Genomic DNA, 21,590 nt, shown 5'->3' on the forward strand with positions numbered 1-21,590 from the left:
TTGTTTTAAATTTTCTAAACACATTCTTCATTTTTAATAATGTATATTAAACTCTCTTTCATGGTTCATGAGCATCGTTTTAATTTTTTGTCAATTAATTTAGTAAAACTTCATAATACTTCCTAAATTGGTGGACTAACCACGATAAAATCGCTATTCTCAAGAGAAACGGAGACAACAAAGGTTACGGACCTCTTTAACCTTCATCATATGCTACAGAAGGATGAAAATATGCATTAAAAAAATATTTTCATATTTTTGAATTTTTTTCAAAATCTATGGGTTAACCCGTACGAAAATATTGAGTTTTTCGGTAAATTCTCTCGATACTGAAACCTATGATCTTTAGTGTTGTTTTAAATTTTCTAAACACATTCTTCATTTTTATTAATGTATATTAAACTCTCTTTCATGGTTCATGAGCATCGTTTTAATTTTTTTGTCAATTAATTTAATAAAACTTCATAATACATCCTAAATTGGTGGACTAACTACGATAAAATCGCTATTCTCAAGAGAAACGGAGACAACAAAGGTTACAAACCTCTTTGACTTTCATCATATGTTACAGAAGGATGAAAATATGCATTAAAAAATATTTTCATATTTTTGAATTTTTCTCAAAATCTATGGGTTAACCCTTACGAAAATATTGAGTTTTTGATAAATTCTCTATATACTGAAACCTATGATCTTTAGTGTTGTTTTAAAATTTCTAAACACATTCTTCATTTTTATTAATGTATATTAAACTCTCTTTCATGGTTCATGAGCATCGTTTTAATTTTTTGTCAATTAATTTAGTAAAACTACATAATACTTCCTAAATTGGTGGACTAATCACGATAAAATCGCTATTCTCAAGAGAAACGGAGACAACAAAAGTTACAAACCTCTTTGACCTTCATCATATGTTACAGAAGGATGAAAATATGCATTAAAAAAATATTTTCATATTTTTGAATTTTTCTCAAAATCTATGGGTTAACCCCTACGAAAATATTGAGTTTTTCGGTAAATTCTCTATATACTGAAACCTATGATCTTTAGTGTTGTTTAAATTTCTAAACACATTCTTCATTTTTATTAATGTATATTAAACTCTCTTTCATGGTTCATGAGCATCGTTTTAATTTTTTGTCAATTAATTTAGTAAAACTTCATAATATTTCCTAAATTGGTGGACTAACCACGATAAAATCGCTATTCTCAAGAGAAACGGAGACAACAAAAGTTAGAAACCTCTTTGACCTTCATCATATGTTACAGAAGGATGAAAATATGCATTAAAAAAATACTTTCAAATTTTTGAATTTTTTTCAAAATCTATGGGTAACCCCTACGAAAATATTGAGTTTTTCGGTAAATTCTCTCTATACTGAAACCTATGATATTTAGTGACAACAAAGGTTCCAAACCTCTTTGACATTCATCATATGTTACAAAAGGTTGAAACTATGCATTAAAAAAATATTTTCATATTTTTTTATTTTTCTCAAAATCTATGGGTTAATTCCTACGAAAATATTGAGTTTTCGGTAAATTCTCTATATACTAAAAACCTATGATCTATAGTGTTGTTTTAAAATATCTAAACACATTCTTCATTTTTATTAATGTATATTAAACTCTCATTCATGGTTCATGAGCATCGTTTTAATTTTTTGTCAAGTAATTTGGTCAAACTTCATAATACTCCCTAAATTAGTCGACTAACCACGATAAAATCGATATTCTCTAGAGAAACGGAGACAGCAAAGGTTCCAAACCTCTGTGACCTTCATCATATGTTACAGAAGGATGAAACTATGCATTAAAATAACATTTTCGTATTTTTGAATTTTTCTTAAAATCTATGGGTTAACCCCCCCCCCCCCCCCCCCCCCCCCCCTCTACGAAAATATTGATTTTCGGTATATTCTCAATAACCCCCCCCACCCAATTAACCCCCCCCCCCCTCTCTACGAAAAATTGTGAGTTTTCGGTATATTCTCAATACCCTAAACCACCTAAACCCTAAACCATACCTAACCCTAAACCTTACCTAACCTAAACCCTACCTAACCATAATCCCTAAACCCTACCTAACCGTAAACCCTACTAACCTTAAACCTTACCCTACTAACCCTAAACCCTACTAACCCTAAACTTTCTAACACTAAACCCTACCTAACCCCAACCCCTACTAACCCTAAACCCTAACTAACCCTAAACCCTACTAACCCTAAACCATACCTAATTCTAAACCCTACCTAACCCTAAACCCTACTAACCCTAAACCCTACGTAACCCTAAACCCTACGCACCCTAAACCCTACTTAACCCTAAACCCTACCTAACCCCAAACGCTACTAAACCCTACCAACCCTAAACCCTACCTAACCCCAAACGCTACTAACCCGTAAACCCTACCAACCCTAAACCCTACCTAACCCTAAACCCTACCTAAACCCTAAACCCTACTAACCCTAGCCCTACCTAATTTTAAACCATACCTAACCCTTACCCTACGCACTCTAAACCCTACCTAACCCTAAACCCTACCTAACTCTAAACCCTACGCACCCTAAACCCTACCTAACCCCAAACCCTACTAACTCTAAACCCAACCTAACCCTATACCCTACTAACCCTAAACCCTACATAACCCTAAACCCTACGCACCCTAAACCCTACCTAACCCTAAACCCTATCTAACCCTAAACCCTATCTAACCCTAAACCCTACGCACCCTAAACCCTTCCTAACCCTAAACCCTACCTTACCCTAACCCCTACGCACCCTAAACCCTACCGAACCCTAAACCCTAACTAACCCTAAACCCTACGCACTGTAAACCCTTCCTAACCCTAAACCCTACTTAATCCTAAACCCTTTCAAACCCTAAACCCTTTCTATATTAAACTCTCTTTCATGGTACATGAGCATCGGTTTAATTATTTGTCATGTAATTTAGGAAAACTTCATAATTCTTCCTAAATTGGTGGACTAACCACGATAAAATCGCTATTCTCAAGAGAAACGGAGACAACAAAGGTTCCAAACCTTTTTGACCTTTATCATATGTTACAGAAGGATGAAAATATGCATTAAAAAAATATTTTCATATTTTTGAATTTTTCTCAAAATCTATGGGTTAAGCCCTACGAAAATATTGAGTTTTTCGGTAAATTCTCTCTATACTGAAACCTATGATCTTTTGTATTGTTTTAAATTGTCTAAACACATTGTTCATTTTTGTTAATGTATATTAAACTCTCTTTCATGGTTCATGAGCATCGTTTTAATTTTTTGTCATGTCATTTAGTAAAACTTCATAATTCTTCTTAAATTGGTGGACTAACCACGATAAAATCGCTATTCTCAAGAGAAACGGAGACAATAAAGGTTACAAACCTCTTTGACCTTCATCATATGTTACAGAAGGATGAAAATATACATTAAAAAATATTTTCATATTTTTAAAATTTTCTCAAAATCTATGGGTTAACCCCTACGAAATTATTGAGTTTTTCGGTAAATTCTCTATATACTGAAACCTATGATATTTAGTTTTGTTTTAAATTTTCTAAAACATTCTTCATTTTTATTAATATATATTAAACTCTCTTTCATGGTACATGCGCATCGGTTTAATTTTTTTTCAATTAATTTAGTAAAACTTCATAATACTCCCTAAATTGGTGGACTACCCACGATAAAATCGTTGTTCTCTAGAGAAACGGAGACAACAAAGGTTCAAAACCTCTTTAACCGTCATCATATGTTAGAAAAGGATGCAACTATGCATTAAAACAATATTTTCATATTTATGAATTTTTCTCAAAATCTGTGGGCTAACCCCTTCGAAAATATTGAGTTTTTCACTAAATTCTCTATATACTGAAGCCTATGATCTTTAGTGTTGTTTTAAAATATCTAAACACATTCTACATTTGTATCTACTCTATTAAAATAGAGTCCTAAATTTATCTACCGTTAAAGTTATCATTTAAGTTTTGGACTGTTTCAAGTTTATTAGTGTGTTATATAATGTATGGACCATATCCTATTAGTTATAATTAATTATACAATAAAATTAAAACCAAATAACTTAAATTAAACCAATAATATATTATATTATAACAACCAAACGAATTATGTTCTATTGAATTATGTTCTATCTACTCTATTAAACTATACCGATTGTATATTTACAATTATACTAGCAATTCAATAACTCTCACTTGAACCTCTTTTACAATAGATTAAACTTTGCTCTAAGTTGATTTATAATTTTCTCTTATCAACATCATATAATTTTCTCTATACCGAACATGTATATGTTTGGTTCCTCTTTGCTTCTATAATAGACTAGATATGATAACTCTTTTTACACCTCATTTTGTATATATGTTACTTGGCTCTAAGTTGATTGATTTTGTATTAGGCTTAGAGATACATGTCATTATGAACACATGACTTAGAGATTTAGAGATACCTGTCATTATATAAACTTCAATAATATAATTTCAAAAGTGTCAAAATATGATATCTATTTATAAAATCTATTTTAAAAAAAAAATAGAGTATAAGTTAGGAATTACATGTATTATTTATTTAAAAAATATTTGTAACTACTAATTTCGAAAATATAATCCTTATCTACAAGAAAATTACAAAGATATTATTCAGCAAATATTTCAAAAATATAATCCTTATCTACAAGATTCTTAACAAGATATTATTCATACTAACTTGACTTGCACACCAAATAATTGATAACAACTTAATACAATTTATTTATTACGAGATTCTCTCATATTTGAAAGTTTATATTTTTAAAATAAATTAAACAATCACATTAACTATATAATAAAAAAATTAGATTTTTTCTTATATGTTATATTTTGAATTTTTTAAAACGTCTATAAATTACTAAATCTCAGTCGATACAACAAAGATTTACTTAGAAGCTATTGAAATCACCTAGCGAGAATATGGATTGCACAACAAATTTGCTTTCGTGACCTTTACTCCCTTTCTCTTCGTCACAATACCGAAAATGAATAATTTGAAAGTGTCGATTAAAAATCTGAAATGGTAATGTTTTCTTTAGTTCAGTCCATTGTTTTCCTTAACTAGATTGGTCACGTACATTGAAGAATGTATTTTGGCCTAAAAATGATTGCATACCCAAAATCAATACGAATCATCATCAATTTTGTTTAAAATTTTGTTACAATAAAAAATATAGGTTTGGGGAAAAAATCTGAATCCAAAAAATCGTACCAAATATAATCCGAAAGGTAGTAATGAACTTTAATCAAAATTGGTTAGATATCCGAACAGGTTCAAAATTTTGGTATCTAGAGAACCAGAATGGAACCGGATCCGAAACAAACTATTTCGGGTATCCGAATATATTCGAACCATATTTATATACTTCAATATATTAATTATTTTTAAATTTAATATTTAAAGAATACACAAAATATATAAGATGTTTTTAAGTTGTCTAAAATACTTAAAAATATATATAAATAGTTAAAAGTACATGTTTAAAATAGTTAAAGGATACTCAAAATACCAAAATTACTTAAAATATCTATTTATTTCATATCCAAATATTTAAGGTAAACCAAATTTTATTTTAAGTTTAGGTATTTTGGCATACATTATTCAAATTTATGTTATATATTATTTTTATTTTAGATTTTGAGATATTTAAAGTATATATGAATTTTATTTTGTTTTTAAAGTTAAATGAGTTATCCGAATCCAAACTCAAACCAAACCCGCAAATATTCAAATTAAATCAAACTCGCAAAGATCATAACAAACCGAACCGAACCAAATCGAACCGAACCAAATGATACCCGAGTGTCCACTCCTAAGATTCAAATGTAAAAAAAAGTTATTCATAGCAAAGTATACTATTTATAATATTTAAATACAACATATTTTTAAAAAATCACTCCGCGCAGAGCGCGGGTTATCATCTAGTTAATATATATTTAACTCTCTTTCATGGTACATGGACATCGTTTTAATTTTTTGTCAATAAATTTAATAAAACTTCATAATACTACTTAAATTGGTGGACTAACCACTATAAAATCGCTATTCTCTAGAGAAACAGAGTCAACAAACCTCTTTGATCTTCATTATATGTTAGTTAAGGATGTAACTATGCATTAAAACAGTATTTTCCTATTTTTGAATTTTTTTCAAAATCTATGGGTTAACCGCTGCGAAAATATTGAGTTTTTTGGTAAATTCTCTATATACTGAAGTCTATGATATTTACTGTTCTTTTAAATTTTCTAAAGACATTCTAGATTTGTATTAATGTATATTAAACTTTCTTTTATGGTACATGAGCATCGGTTTAATTTTTTGTCAATTAATTTAGTAAAACTTCATAGTACTCCCTAAATTGGTGGACTACCCACGATAAAATCGTTGTTCTCTAGAGAAACGGAGACAACAAAGGTTCAAAACCTTATTAAGTTTCATCATATGTTACAGAAGGATGCAACTATGCATTAAAACAATATTTTCATATTTTTGAATTTTTCTCAAAATCTATGGGTTAACCCCCTTCGAAAATATTGAGTTTTTCGGTAAATTCTCTATATAATGAAGCCTATGATCTTTAGTGTTGTTTTAAAACTTCTAAACACATTATATATTTGTATTAATGTATATTAAACTCTCTTTCATGGTACATGGACATTGTTTTAATTTTTTGTCAATAAATATAGTAAAACTTCATAATACCCCTTAAATTGGGGACTAACCACTATAAAATTGCTATTCTCTAGAAAAACAGAGACAACAAAGTTTCCAAACCTCTTAGATCTTCATCATATGTTAGTTAAGGATGCAACTATGCATTAAAACAGTATTTTCATATTTTTAAAATTTCTCAAAATGTATGGGTCTATATACTGAGTTTTTCACTAAATTTATACTGAAGCCTATGATCTTTAGTGTTGTTTTAAAATATCTAAACACATTTTACATTTGTATTAATATATATTTAACTCTCTTTCATGGTACATGGACATCGTTTTGATTTTTTGTCAATAAATTTAATAAAACTTCATAATACTCCTTAAATTGGTAGACTAACTATTATAAAATCGTTATTCTATAGAGAAACGGAGTCAACAAACCCTCTTTTATCTTTATTATGAGGTTGATTGTTTGTAGTTTCTAAAATGGTTTTTGATTTTCTAAAAGCTACTTTTTTGCCAATCAAGATATTTGAAAAATAGATTTCCTAAATTTTAGGGAAACTAGATTTTGAAATAACTACATACTTCTTAGCAAAAACTAAAAACTACATTTTCTTGGATTCCTTGAGCAATGTACGTGATTTGTTTTCTTTTTTTTTTACTTTTTGCTGAATTATTAATATATCTATATCTATGCATTAATAAAGTATAAACAACAAAAATACATTAGTGATAACTATTCCAAAATATAGTAAGAATAACTAAGAAAAAATAAACAAAATTGTTTTTTGTCTATCATGTAAATTTAAATTCTAAAATTACAAAATAAAATTTTTGTCTATCATGTAAATTTAAATTCTAAAATTACAAAATAAAAATCATCCAAACAATCATCACCTAAGTAAAAAGCATTTGTACATATCAATAACATTTTAAAAATTTTCAACAAAATAAAATTAATTATTTAAATTTACTTTATGTAAAGTTTACATGTTTTTTTAATAATCTATAGGTATTATTTGCTAAAATTTATAGTGCATTTTTGCTAATCATAAAAAAAATCTTTAATGTAGTAAGACTACTTTATTATTTAAATGATATTTTATTTAGATTAAAATATTTAAATTACATAAAAAAAATTTGTAACAAAATTACATAATTTTTTTTATTTTACCATTTTTTAATAAATATACTTTTATTTTTTATAAAATATAATTATTAATTATCTAGAATTAAATGTACTTTAAAATCCAGTTATTGAATATTTATTTTGAATTATTTAAATTTCATAAAATTATTAATATAGGATTTTCTTAATTATCCCTATATATTACATGAAATGTGTTAAAATTATATTAAACATATAAAAAAATAAAAAAATATGTAGAAATGATTTTTTAATAATAATAATTATATATTAAATTCAAAAACAAAAAAATTACCATTTAGGTTTTTATAAATCTAAATTCTACAATGATGTTCGTGAATTTGTTTTTGCATTTATATAGATTTATGATAGTTTTATTTGTATTTATAGTTTCTGTTTTGAAATAATTTTATCAAATAAGTTTATGTGTATTTTGATGATAATATTTTATATTTTATTATTTTAGAGTAAAGTGTTAATAATATTTTTATATTAAAATCAAAAACCAAAAACCAAAATCTAAAGCAACCATTCATGATTTTCAAAAAACTAAAAGCTACTGCAAAATCAAAAACCAAAAACTAAAAACTAAAATCCAAAATCTAAAAACCAAAATCCAAAAACTAAAAACTAAAATCCAAAAACCATTAAAACACTTATCACCTATATGTTAGTTAAGGATGTAACTATGCATTAAAACAGTATTTTCCTATTTTTGAATTTTTCTCAAAATCTATGCGTTAACCGCTGCGAAAATATTGAGTTTTTTGGTAAATTCTCTATTTACTGAAGTCTATGATCTTTACTGTTGTTTTAAAAATTTTAAAGACATTCTAGATTTGTATTAATGTATATTAAACTCTCTTTCATGGTACATGAGCATCGGTTTAATTTTTTGTCAATTAATTTAGTAAAACTTCATAATACTCCCAAAATTGGTGGACTACCCACGATGAAATCGTTGTTCTCTAGAGAAACGAAGACAGCAAATGTTCAAAACCTTATTAAGTTTCATCATATGTTACAGAAGGATGCAACTATGCAGTAAAACAATAATTTTCATATTTTTGAATTTTTCTCAATATCTAAGGGTTAACCCCTTCGAAAATATTGAGTTTTTTAGGAAATTATCTATATAATGAAGCCTATGATCTTTAGTGTTGTTTTAAAACTTCTAAACACATTATATATTTGTATTAATGTATATTAAACTCTGTTTCATGGTACATGGACATTGTTTTAATTTTTTGTCAATAAATTTAGTAAAACTTCATAATACTCTTTAAATTGGTAAACTAACCACTATAAAATTGCTATTCTCTAGAGAAACAGAGACAACAAAGTTTCCAAACCTCTTAGATCTTCATCATATGTTAGTTAAGGATGCAACTATGCATTAAAACAGTATTTTCATATTTTTAAAATTTCTCAAAATGTATGGGTCTATATACTGAGTTTTTCACTAAATTATCTATATACTGAAACCTATGATCTTTAGTGTTGTTTTAAAATATCTAAACACATTCTACATTTGTATTAATATATATATTTAACTCTCTTTCATGGTACATAGACATCGTTTTAATTTTTTGTCAATAAATTTAATAAAACTTCATAATACTCCTTAAATTGGTGGACTAACCATTATAAAATCGCTATTCTATAGAGAAACGGAGTCAACAAACCTCTTTGATCTTCATTATATGTTACTTAAGGATGTAACTATGCATTAAAACAGTATTTTCCTATTTTTGAATTTTTCTCAAAATCTATGGGTTATAACCGTTGCGAAAATATTGAGTTTTTTGGTAAATTCTCTATATACTGAAGCCTATGATCTTTACTGTTGTTTTAAAATTTCTAAAGACATTCTAGATTTGTATTAATGTATATTAAACTCTCCTTCATGGTACATGAGCATTGGTTTAATTTTTTGTCAATTAATTTAGTAAAACTTCATAATACTTCCAAAATTGGTGGACTACCCACGCTAAAATCGTTGTTCTCTAGAGAAACGGAGACAACAAAAGTTCAAAACCTTATTAAGTTTCATCATATGTTACAGAAGGATGCAACTATGCATTAAAACAATATTTTCATTTTTTTGAATTTTTCTCAAAATCTATATGTTAACCCCCTTCGAAAATATTGAGTTTTTTGGTAAATTATCTATATAATGAAGCCTATGATCTTTAGTGTTGTTTTAAAACTTCTAAACACATTATATATTTGTATTAATGTATATTAAACTCTATTTCATGGTACATGGACATCGTTTTAATTTTTTGTCAATAAATTTAGTAAAACTTCATAATACTCCTTAAATTGGTGGACTAACCACTATAAAATCGCTATTCTCTAGAGAAACGGAGAAAACAAAGTTTCCAAACCTCTTTGATCTTCATTATATGTTAGTTAAGGATGCAACTATGCATTAAAACATTACTTTCATATTTTTTTAATTTTTCTCAAAATCTATGGGTTAGCCTCTACGAAAATATTGAGTTTTTCGATAAATTTTGTATATAATGAAGCCTATGATCTTTAGTGTTGTTTTAAAATTTCTAAACCCATTCTAAATTTGTATTAATGTATATTAAACTCTCTTTCATGGTACATGGGCATTGTTTCAAATTTTTTGTCAATAAATTTAGTAAAACTTCATAATACTTCTTAAATTGGTGGACTAACCACTATAAAATCGCTATTCTCTAGAGAAACGGAGACAACAAAGTTTCCAAACCTCTCTGACCTTCATCATATGTTAGTTAAGGATGCAACTATGCATTAAAACTGTATTTTTCATAATTTTTAATTTTTCTCAAAATCTATGGATCCCTACGAAAATATTGAGTTTTCGATAAATTCTCTAAATACTGAGGCCTATGATCTTTAGTGTTGTTTTAAAATTTTTAAACATCTTCTACATTTGTATTAATGTATATTTAACTCTATTTCATGGTACATGAGCGCCGTTTTAATTTTTTTGTCAATTAATTTAGTAAAACTTCATAATACTCCCTGAATTGATGGACTAACCATGACAAAATCGCTATACTCTAGAGAAACGGAGACAACAATGTTTCCAAACCTCTTTAACCTTCATCATATGTTAGTTAAGGATGCAACTATGTATTAAAACAGTATTTACATATTTTTGAAATTTTCTCAAAATCTATATACTGAAGCCTATGATCTATGGGTAACCCGTACGAAAATATTGAGTTTTTCGGTAAATTCTCTATATATTGGAGCCTATGATCTTTAGTGTTGTTTTAAAAAATTTAAACACATTCTACATTTGTATTAATGTATATTAAACTCTCTTTCATGGTACATGGGCATCGTTTTAATTTTTTGTCAATAAATTTAGTAAAACTTCGTAATACTCCTTAAATTGGTGGACTAACCACTATAAAATCGCTATTCTCTAGAGAAACGGAGACATCAAAGTTTTTAAACCTCTTTGATTTTCTTTATATGTTAGTTTAAGATACAATAATAAAAATTTATAAGGTCGTTCGAAAATTAGAACAACAATAAAAAGTATAAGCCAGTATATCTTCTCTATTAAAAGAGAAGTACCATTTTTATCTACCATAAAAAAGTCATACTAGCCTTATTAGGTCTATTTCATTAATTACATTTATTTAATATTAATCTATTCAATATATAAAGATATTAATAATAAATCAATTTTAACTGTAAATTTAAATTTTATTTTTAGTTATAACAAAATGTTGAGAAAAAATCTAACAAAATCTTTCTAAAAATTTAAAATAATTTATTTAAATTAATACCATTTATTAATTTTGTAATTAATAACATATACTATTATACATTAATTTAAATAAAATTTTATTATAAAAAAAAATAAAATAAAAGTGTATTCTATTTATAATCATATTATATATCTTCTTTATTAAAATAAATACCATAAAAATTTATACTAGGTCTATTTCATCAATTACATTTATTTGACTATTTAAGTTAATCTATTTAATATATAAGATTTCTAAAAAATCTTATAAATTTTGTAGATATTAATAAATAAATTTTAACTGTAAATTTAAATTTTATTTTTACTTATAACAAAATATGTTGAAAAAACTTAACAAAATCTTAATAAATTTTTAAAATATTTTTAAATTAATGGAGAAATTGTTTTCATAATTAATAGTATAGTATTATTATAATGTATTTACTTATAAAATCCCACAATATACTAAAATAAATAACATAGAAATATAAATTATGCTAAGAAAATATCAGTTTTATAGTATAACTAAATAAAATTTTAAAATGAATTGTATTCAGTCTGTAAAAATTAGAAAAAATGAAGGAGATTCTCAATTTTTTTATTTCATACTATGAATTTATTTTACCAAACTCGAAAATATATTAATATATAATAACAATTAATAATAAAGTAAAAATATAAAACAAATCATTATACATTAATAATATCGAATAAAAAACATACCCAAAAATATTATAAATTTACACAATATATAACACTAAAATGTAAATATCTTTTAAAGTTTTGTGATGGTATCCGTTATATATTTATAAAATGAAAATCTACCTGCACGGATGTGCGGGTGAAAAATCTAGTAGAGCATTTAAAGTAAAACTCAATATTTTTATTGTAGGTGTTTACACATAGATGTCAAAAAAAAATCAAAAAATATAACATTTAATGCCAACAAGCTAAGGGTTTCGGAATCCAGTCAAAGAACAAAAGAACACACACATTTGTTTTCTTATTATTATATATTTTACAGAGAGATGGTTGTTGTTAGTAGAGCTTAATTCTTGTCTGGATGGGTGCACGACAAATAGGACACACCTTAAGGCCTGGTCCGCACTCACAACATGTCTGATGGCCGCAACCAAACGCCATGTTTTTGGGATTGCTCAGACATATCGGGCATAGCTGTTGTTGTTCACACAAAAACCAACTTTTTGAAAGTTTATATAAAGAAAACATTTCAAACACATTCGACGTTTCTACTAATTTACCTGATTATCGTCCACGTCCTTGCTTTCCATCGGATAAGTAGGTACACTCGGTTCAAAACTAGGTGTTGGGGAAGCTTTTGATGGGTTGAAGAATGTTGATCCGCCATGCACCGGAGGTGGAAGTGGGATTCTCTCTGGGATATTCCCATTTCTTCGCCTGGCAAAATGTGATGAATAAAGTTGATAAAAACAACTTTCATAACAATACAGCCGTTTCAAAGTTTTTGTGGTTTTGGTTAATTAATTACCCTAAAAGGCCAAGCTCTATGGTGGCTTTGTACTGGGGAGGAATCTCCATGAGAGCAGAGAGTGCGAATTCTGTCTCTTTCCGAGACTGCTCTTTGTTCTTCGACATGATCTCCGTGAAGTTCACAAACTATAAACAGATAAAAGAGAGATGGGGCAAATGTAAGAATCAATCTTTGATGTTACAAGATGTTACAAAAGAAGGAGGAGGTTACTTGGAAGTTATCAAAAGCTCGGGAAGGTATGTTATCATCAAATTCCTGCATCATGTCCCATGGTCCATCCCCCACCCCAACTAACACTATTGACAAAGGAAGTGCACTGCAACACAAAAGAAAATGAAGGAACTGATTACATAACACCTACAAACATAAAATAAAATTGAAACATACTAGTAGTAGATATTCACACACCTTGCTTTCACAATTGCATCGACAGTCTTCTGTTCTTGGGGACTTAACTGCCCATGTTCCGTATCCACACTTCTTGTTACCTGAGATTGATTGATTCCAAATTGATATCCTTAGACACAGAGAGATCAGAGGGATCACACCACAACTTAGGCATCAAAAATACTAACCTGTCCATCGGCTATGATCACTAACACATGATATTGGCCACTACTCTGCTCAACCACTCTCATCGCCATTTCAATGATGGGTGCAAAAGATGTCGGTCCTGAAAAGTACAATACAATACAATACACACCGCTCTAATTACTTAAAGTTTGGGGATAGAGAATGCTAGGGCAGGCGAGAGAGAAGAACAAAAAAAAAAAGAAACCTGCGAGTTTTAGGTGAGGTACAATATCTCTGTAGCGAGCCAAAACTTGTTCAAATCCATTACAGGATCTACCCTCTGGATAGAAACTAAACACGTCTTGATCATGAGTTGATGCTGTAAAAGAGAGATCAGGAGGAGGGCAAAATGTTGATGATATATAAGCCATTAATTATCTGAAATGAAATAACAAAGACCAAGTAAGCAAGTGGGTGATTTACCATCACCAAAACCAAAACAAGGAATCAAGTTGTCCTCGTCAAAGGCGGCTAAGGTCCTTCCAATGATAGTGATAGCTTGCTCGTAAGGATTGAGAGTATTGCTGATATGATGCAAGCTTTTCTTACTGAAGGACTTGGCTCCTGCAGCACGCAAACCAAAATGATGATGATTAGCCTAGCCTAGCCTAGCCTAGCATGTCCTCTCCTTGACCTAGATGAAGAAAGAGAAACTCAAACCAAACCTGTCCACTCATTGCTTTTGGTGAAATCAATACCAAGGATTAGATTAGAAGATTCAAGACCTGCACGCCCTAGAGCCTCTGACACCTGGAATCAGATTCATAATTCAACAATTTTTTTAAGGCACATCCAAAACTGTTTGTGTATCATTCATTTCATTCATTCATTCATTCATTCATCACTTGTTAAAGAGAAAGAAGCTCTCACCTGATCTAAAGAAGCGTAATTATCAGATATTTTGGAATACCTCCGATCAAACTTTTTTCTATCAGAAGGAGCAGCATGAGTCTGTGAAGGCTGTGGTTGTGGCCGTGGGGGAGGATAAGGATAAGCATAGCCCTGCTCTTCTTGACTATAAGAAGGCGGCTGACCACCAAAGCTGGGAGCTGGAGAATAAGAGGGTGGAGGAGGATAGTTGTAGCTGCCTGGTCCAGACTGAGGATAACTTTGATGAGAAGCCCATGATGATGATGATGATGATGATGATGGCGGCTCTTGCCTCCAGTCTTCTTTAGAGTTCCCTCCTCCCATCAAATCTTTATTCAGATTCCAAACTTGAAGCTCAAGATCAGTACCTTGAATAAAAGAAAAAAGAAAGATTCAGAAATTTTGGAATCTTATCCTCTTTTCCAAAGAAAGAAAAAGAGAACTGATTCAACATGCAAATGTACCAATGGCTATCACAATAGAGAGAACTGCAAAAACTTTATGTGGTATCAGAAGAGAATGATTATCAACATGCAGAAAATGTACGTATGTGGGCAACTATAGGTTGGCAGTAAGTTTCGTGAAGCGGTTTACAAGCAAAAGAGTAGGCGGCGGTGTTATCAATCATAACACGTTTAAGAAAGAAGATTAAAGATTCAATCACGTTTCCTGCGATCCACCGACTCCTCCTGACTTACCGTTACCAAAATTTATTATTATGCTCAAAGACAAACTCTTGACGGATCTACCCATCTTTCTATTATACTATTAGTTTTTCCCAGATTTAAATCTCCTTTTTTCCGGCTGTGAATTTCATTGATGAAACAATACAGATACAATAAGCACAAGATACAAAGTTAACCATAAAGAGATACAAAACACTGTATATATATACTTCACTGTAAGATTGACCTTTTTCAGAAAAATCAAATATATGGATCACTAAGATAGACATATCCCACCTTTTATGTTGTAACGACAAGGACTCCTGGAGATCAGTGGTTGTTCTTCTTCTTCTTCTCAAGAGGTCAAGGGATCTTCTTTTAAATTTTAATCAATGGCGGATTGAATCCCAACAGGAATATAATGATTTATTTTGCTTTGTTCAAAAAGCAATCTAACCTTTTTTTTTTCTCATCTTTTAAAAAAAATGTCAATCATGAATCAACCCATTAATGTTTGCTTCTAGTTTTGGATCAAATCATTATATTCATCCTTATCACCTTCCTTGCTAAACTATATACTACGTATCCTGGAGGAAATTTCTAAAAGAATCAATTGCTTGTACACTCTTCCAATCACTTGGCCCACCAACCTAACTTCATCAAAATTTAATTTATTTACAAGTACAAAACAAATATCAAATATTTAAATAAAAATCATATACGAATGTTTGGTTTGTTAGTCGTTTTAGTTAATGAGCAGATAATACTTTTAAATCATAGTAAGATAACTTGTTTATATTTTTGTTCCCATAAATATAACACTTATATTTATATAACTATCTTGAAGTTTTTTTCTCTATTATACATTTTTTTTTCTCCAATGAATTATCAAATAATTTATCAATAGTTATCAAGTAACTTTGAAGTAATTTACATATAACAAATAATAAAATAAGATAAGTACTTGGCAGATTTACTAACTTTAACAAATCAAGTATATATAAGTCCGAAATTTTACTACTCATACAAATCAAATCAAATACCAAAAATACCAAAAATACCAAAAATGACAAGTATTCCACCCATACTTCAAAGACAAGTAGTCCATTCCACTTCTCTAAAAGAAATTTCATCTAGTACTTACTTATTATTCAAATCAACATTCCATCCCTATAATAAAATGTGAAATCTCTCTATTTGTAAGCTACATTAAATGTAAAAATCTGTTGTCATTCTTTAAGAAAATAGAGCATTTTTACAACATCCCATCAATCTAAAAGCAGCCTGATACTACACCGGTTTAATATCGGTTTTGTGCTAACCGGTGGTAAACTGGTCTGGTTCTAATAAACAGTATCAAGCTACATACTAATCCAACAACAGACAAACAACCCCAAAACAAGAACGTTGCAAAATAACACCTTCTTCCCACGCAAACAAGCGTGTCCGACACGACAGATGGTGTTGCGTGCTTGTCATAGACAGAACCAGCCATGTATCCGTAGAAGAGCGATCCGATGGGAATGTTTGTGATGAGTATGTTCTGGTTTACACCAACGCTGTTGCGTCCAAAGAGGTCGGAAGTTACTGAAACCGCTGCCGCGAAAACAAACCCTGAACTTAACCCTATAAGTGCGGTCGCAACCTGTAGCAGCGCGGTCTTGGATGAATACGCGAGGATGAAGAAGGCCAAAGGTGTTGGAAGCAGCGAAATGGTGAACCAGCCTGTTCTTGTCAGGTAGTCTAGTTTCTTGCGTGTGAAGTCAGGTGCAGAGGAGAGCAACCTTCCCAAAAAGGAGAAGGCAGAGAAGAGTGTCACTAAGGATTTTGCGTTTGAGCTGCTCTGTCCTAGAGACTGAGCGATCTGACCTAAGTTGTTGCTGTAGACAAGACCAATGGTCCCCCCGCAGAAATACGCTAAGTAGTATAGCCAAAACTCCAGGCTACGAACCAACATTCCAAGAGAGTGTTCATCTCCTAAGCGTCCCACTGTATTACATTCATCATATGATTTAATCTCCTCATGGTCCAAGCGCCCGCTTTTTGGGATCTTGGGCTCCTCTATGTTAACCACCGCATAGCCAGAGCTGTGATGGTGGAAATAGGAGGGGAGAGCACGGTAAATATAGTCGAGAAAGGGGACGCACAATGGGAAAAGGAGAAGGCAAATGGCACCGAGGAAATGCCAAAGAGGTGATGAAGCCAAGTAGGTGTCTAAGGAAGGCAAGAGAAGGTAAAAGCATGTGATTAGGGCTAAGACATTGAAGACGATGAAGATTCGGGTTTCATCACGGGTCCGGTTACTAGCATGGGATTCAGAGGAGTTAGGGTTAGTAAGGACAGGCCAGAGGGCTAAAAGAGAGACGAATAAAGGGATGAGAGAGTTAAGGAGAAGGTAGATGTCAGAGCTTGCTGATGATTTCCCACTGATGACTTCATGGCCAAGCGTGTACAAGGCAGCACTGATCCCATTGAAACTCACGACGAGAGACAAGGCGAGGGAATGGTTGGATTCAAAGTGTCGAACGCAGAGGACGAAGCAGACGGTGTTGAACCAGCAGATGCTTAATCCAGCTAACGAGCAGCATACCAGAACCAGAGAGTAGGGGAGATCGATGACGTCGGCCGCGATGGATAACCACTGGACGCCGTAGCCGACAAGACCCATAGCAGCGGCGGAGAATAGGACGGCGGAGACAGGGAAATAGGCAACGGCGAAACCGGAAGACCAGCCCAATGCTTTGCCTAAATCAGAAGCGACAGCCATGTAGTTGAGGCGCGACTGAGAAACGCCCATGGACGACTTCATGTCGGAGGAGTAGGCGGAGAAATCGAAGTTGGTGCCCGTGAAGGCTTGAATCCAGATGGCCGCCACCAACACCGTCCATCTACGCCACCATTGGAGCATAGAAGGCGGAGATTGCACAACATCCTCCTCCTTCGCCCTAGTTGTCCTCTTTGGTGGTTTCATTTGGTCCTAGGCTCACAATCTTTGCCTCCCTTTTTTCAAAAACAAAAAAAGAAACGTCCGGTTCAAAATTTTTTTTACTATTTTTAAAATTCCAGAGATTACTCACAACAGCTAATTATCGATAGGTTAGTTTTTTTTGTTTAAAAGAAAAAATGATAATTACAGCTCCAAGCTAAAAAGCTCACCAAACGTCATTGTTTCTCTAGATCGATTTATTAGGACTTGATCATCTTCCTCCCACCATCTCTCTCGCTTTCTGTAGGGTAATAATCAATTATGTCTGATTGTAGTTCTAAGAAGAGAAATAATAATATCGCACAGGTATTTATTTTTCTCATTCTTCACAAAGGATATTGATCTTCCATTCTTGAAGTAATTGTTACTCTTTGATTAGTTATACCCTTCTTCTTCTTCTTATTCTTTTACAGGAGGGTTCTCGAGCAGGCAATGCCATGTCACGGCTTCTTGGAGGATATGATTTCAAAACATTTATATATCTATTCATTCTCCTCCCACTCTCCATCTTCTTTATCTATTTGCATGGTCAGAAGCTCACATATTTCTTGAGACCTCTTTGGCAATCCCCTCCCAAACCATTTAACATCCTTCCCCATTACTACCACCCCAACGCTTCCATGGAGTTGCTCTGCACTCTTCACGGCTGGAATATCCGCCATTCTCCTAGAAGAGTCTTCGACGCTGTCTTGTTCAGCAACGAGGTCGATATGCTGACCATCCGTTGGAACGAGTTAAATCCTTACATTACGCAGTTTGTGCTTCTCGAATCCAACTCCACTTTCACCGGTCTCTCAAAACCCTTGGCTTTCGCAGATAACCGCCACAAGAGTTTCGAGTTCGTTGAGCCAACAAGGCTGTCTTATGGGCACGTAGGAGGAGGAGGAAGATGGAAGAAAGGCGAGAACCCGTTTCTGGAAGAATCATTCCAAAGGCTCGCACTGGACCAGCTTATCAAACTCGCGGGTATAAAAGAAGATGATCTTTTGATCATGTCCGATGTTGACGAGATCCCGAGTGGCCACACCATCAATCTGCTTAGATGGTGCGACGGATACCCACCGGTTCTTCACCTTCAGCTGAGAAACTACCTCTACTCATATGAGTACTATCTCGACAGCAAAAGCTGGAGAGCCTCCGTTCATCTCTACAAGCCTGGGAAAACAAGGTACGCTCATTTCCGGCAAAGCAACAGTCTTTTGGCGGACTCAGGATGGCATTGCAGCTTCTGTTTCAGACACATCAGAGATTTTGTGTTCAAGATGAAAGCCTACAGCCATACTGACCGTGTTAGATTCTCACATTACCTCAACCCGAAACGAATCCAAGATGTGATCTGCAAAGGAACTGATCTTTTCGATATGTTTCCTGAAGAACACACTTTCAGAGAGATCATCGGAAAACTAGGTCCGATACCGAGGTCCTACTCAGCTGTTCATCTCCCTAGATATCTGATCCAGAATGCTGATAGTTACAAGTATTTGTTACCCGGGAACTGTGTAAGAGAAACTGCATGATAGTAAGCGCGGCTTTATTGCTTTTGCTCTTTCCTCCTCCTCTGTATATACAAATTTACCATAGTCTCAAATGTCCCATCCCATTCTATCTTATTATTGCATGTCTTAATTTGGAAAACCAGACTAGTGTTTATGTAAGAAATTACTTCTTCTTCTTTTTGGTTACTATGATGATATGGGCCACAAAAGTTATAACTCACAAACAAGACTTCGTTCTATGATGAAACAAACGAGACATCAGTTCTATATATATAGAAAAAGTGATCAAAGATATAAACAGATAGCCTGGCATTTGATTTCAACTAAAGATGAACTTACAAATCACAAACAAGTATTATATATTGATTACCTTGTTAGAGCATAGAGATGAAACCTTAGATGCGGCGAGATCTAAAGCGGAGTGAGACAAATAAACGGTGGGGATAGGACAAATAGGGTGAAAGCCATAGCTGCGGAAAATATCATCTTCTGGTGATGTTCATCGCCATGGTCATGTGAATTGATAGTAGAGGAGGAAAGATCCATGATGATTTTCTGCTGCTGCTGCTGCTTTTCCCATCAAACTACAGACTTTTATGAGTTTCTTAACCCGGATGGGTGGGATTCTTAGTTTCGGTTAAGAACCGTTTCTTAACTTTTAACTAAAAAAACTAAAAACCCTCTCTTAAATAAGAGATATGAGCCAGTTCTTAGCCGAAAAGTAAAAAAAAAAGTGTCAAATCATGAGTTAAGAATCCCAAATTAAGAATCCGGGTTAATCATGCTCTAAAGCGGTTGAGGCTGAGACTGAGTCCAACTTCATGGACCTAATTTTGTATTTTATAAAATTCTAGAGCCCAAATTGATCTTTCCAGCAGCCCCTCTCTCTCTGTCTATCAAAGAAAAGCCTAATGGAAGCTGTTAATTCATGTGTGATATTACTAGAAGTTGTACTTTTTCATTTCACTATATTTCATACTCTCTCCTTATTTGAATAATTGATATTTTGTATTTGAAAAATTAATGTCTTTTAGTATAATCAACATATTTACTTTAGAAATTAAATCATAGATTAAAATTTAAAATCTGAGTGATGAAATTTTGTCGGTAAAACCAAAAAATAAAAAATATATTTAAATTTTTCAATACGTGTGGAAATCTTAAAACATTAATCTTTTGTTTTCCCCCCAACTGGTTTTAACTTTTTTACTGTATGCAATAATTAATTAGCACTTGCAATATTCATACACAGTAATATTTGTGTTAGAATCACTTTGATATAAATAAATCTGAAATTATACAAGGGACTTGAAAATGAAGTGGTTCATTAAAGGTGATGTTTCATAATTCTAATATTGATTTCTTTTAGAAAGAAAAAAACTTAGGAAAAAGAAGTTTGGTGCATCTATGGCTCAGCCTATTAATCTCCAATTAAACTCTAGTTTTTTTTGTGGTTACAGATTGATTTTCCTTTTATAGCTAAACGAATCATGGACTCCTAAAATCTAAAATCAGAGCTCACTACATGTTCACACATAGTTTATTTTCCACTACCATTATTTATCATTAGTTATGTTGCATCTGTGTGTCTTAAATTTCTGTGCATCAGTACGGTATACCTTTTAGGTTTAGGAAAATTTACTTTTTCTAGATAAGTATGTATTCCTAAAGGATAAAGAAAATCGAATTTTGAGGCTGCTATAAATATGGATCTAAATATTTATAAAATTATTCATTCATACGATAATAAAAAACCCTAAACGGATATTTGCGTCAATACGTTTTGTTCTCTATTATCTTTTTGCTTAATTTGTGGTTGTTCACAACAAGTTACTAGGAGATAACCTTATTATCTTAT

General features: G+C 31.5%; 3 protein-coding genes and 1 long non-coding RNA gene across 8 annotated transcripts; 2 read left to right on the forward strand and 2 right to left on the reverse strand.

Moving 5' to 3' along the window:
* The first annotated feature begins 2,895 nt into the window (after positions 1-2,895).
* Positions 2,896-3,497, forward strand: LOC117134254. The gene is made up of 2 exons (XR_004458479.1): positions 2,896-3,036; positions 3,388-3,497. It is a non-coding gene; the product is annotated as an uncharacterized LOC117134254 (long non-coding RNA).
* Positions 3,498-12,483: 8,986 nt separating this feature from the next.
* On the reverse strand, positions 12,484-15,942 carry LOC103870996 (E3 ubiquitin-protein ligase RGLG1). Of its 3 annotated transcripts, none has more exons than XM_009149201.3 (11): positions 15,548-15,942; positions 14,586-14,953; positions 14,381-14,465; positions 14,139-14,279; positions 13,921-14,034; positions 13,718-13,815; positions 13,551-13,630; positions 13,353-13,458; positions 13,140-13,267; positions 12,892-13,048; positions 12,484-12,805 (listed from the first exon to the last, which is right to left on the reverse strand). In XM_009149201.3, the coding sequence occupies exons 2-11, from the start codon at positions 14,907-14,909 to the stop codon at positions 12,668-12,670; spliced, it is 1,371 nt and encodes a 456-aa protein (XP_009147449.1). In that variant the 5' UTR covers positions 14,910-14,953; positions 15,548-15,942; the 3' UTR covers positions 12,484-12,667. The 3 variants fall into 3 exon arrangements, with proteins under 3 accessions (XP_009147449.1, XP_009147448.1, XP_018514246.1); XM_009149200.3 differs by lacking the exon at positions 15,548-15,942 and adding an exon at positions 15,284-15,491; XM_018658730.2 differs by lacking the exon at positions 15,548-15,942 and adding an exon at positions 15,050-15,228.
* Positions 15,943-16,459: 517 nt separating this feature from the next.
* LOC103870994 (protein NUCLEAR FUSION DEFECTIVE 4) lies at positions 16,460-21,388 on the reverse strand. 3 transcript variants are annotated; one of them, XM_009149198.3, is made up of 2 exons: positions 20,103-20,739; positions 16,460-18,250 (listed from the first exon to the last, which is right to left on the reverse strand). In XM_009149198.3, exon 2 carries the CDS (start codon positions 18,219-18,221, stop codon positions 16,551-16,553), a length of 1,671 nt encoding a protein of 556 aa, XP_009147446.1. In that variant the 5' UTR covers positions 18,222-18,250; positions 20,103-20,739; the 3' UTR covers positions 16,460-16,550. The 3 variants fall into 3 exon arrangements, 2 of the variants coding, with proteins under 2 accessions (XP_009147446.1, XP_009147445.1); XM_009149197.3 differs by lacking the exon at positions 20,103-20,739 and adding an exon at positions 18,407-18,610; XR_633458.2 differs by lacking the exon at positions 16,460-18,250 and adding an exon at positions 19,619-19,794 and having other exon boundaries at positions 20,103-21,388.
* LOC103870995 lies at positions 18,422-20,075 on the forward strand. Its single transcript, XM_009149199.3, has 2 exons — positions 18,422-18,542; positions 18,650-20,075. Exons 1-2 carry the CDS (start codon positions 18,498-18,500, stop codon positions 19,751-19,753), a joined length of 1,149 nt encoding a protein of 382 aa, XP_009147447.1. The 5' UTR covers positions 18,422-18,497; the 3' UTR covers positions 19,754-20,075.
* Positions 21,389-21,590: the final 202 nt, after the last annotated feature.

Source organism: Brassica rapa, chromosome A05 (genome assembly GCF_000309985.2).
Source record: "Brassica rapa cultivar Chiifu-401-42 chromosome A05, CAAS_Brap_v3.01, whole genome shotgun sequence".
Classification (NCBI taxonomy): Eukaryota; Viridiplantae; Streptophyta; class Magnoliopsida; order Brassicales; family Brassicaceae; genus Brassica; species Brassica rapa.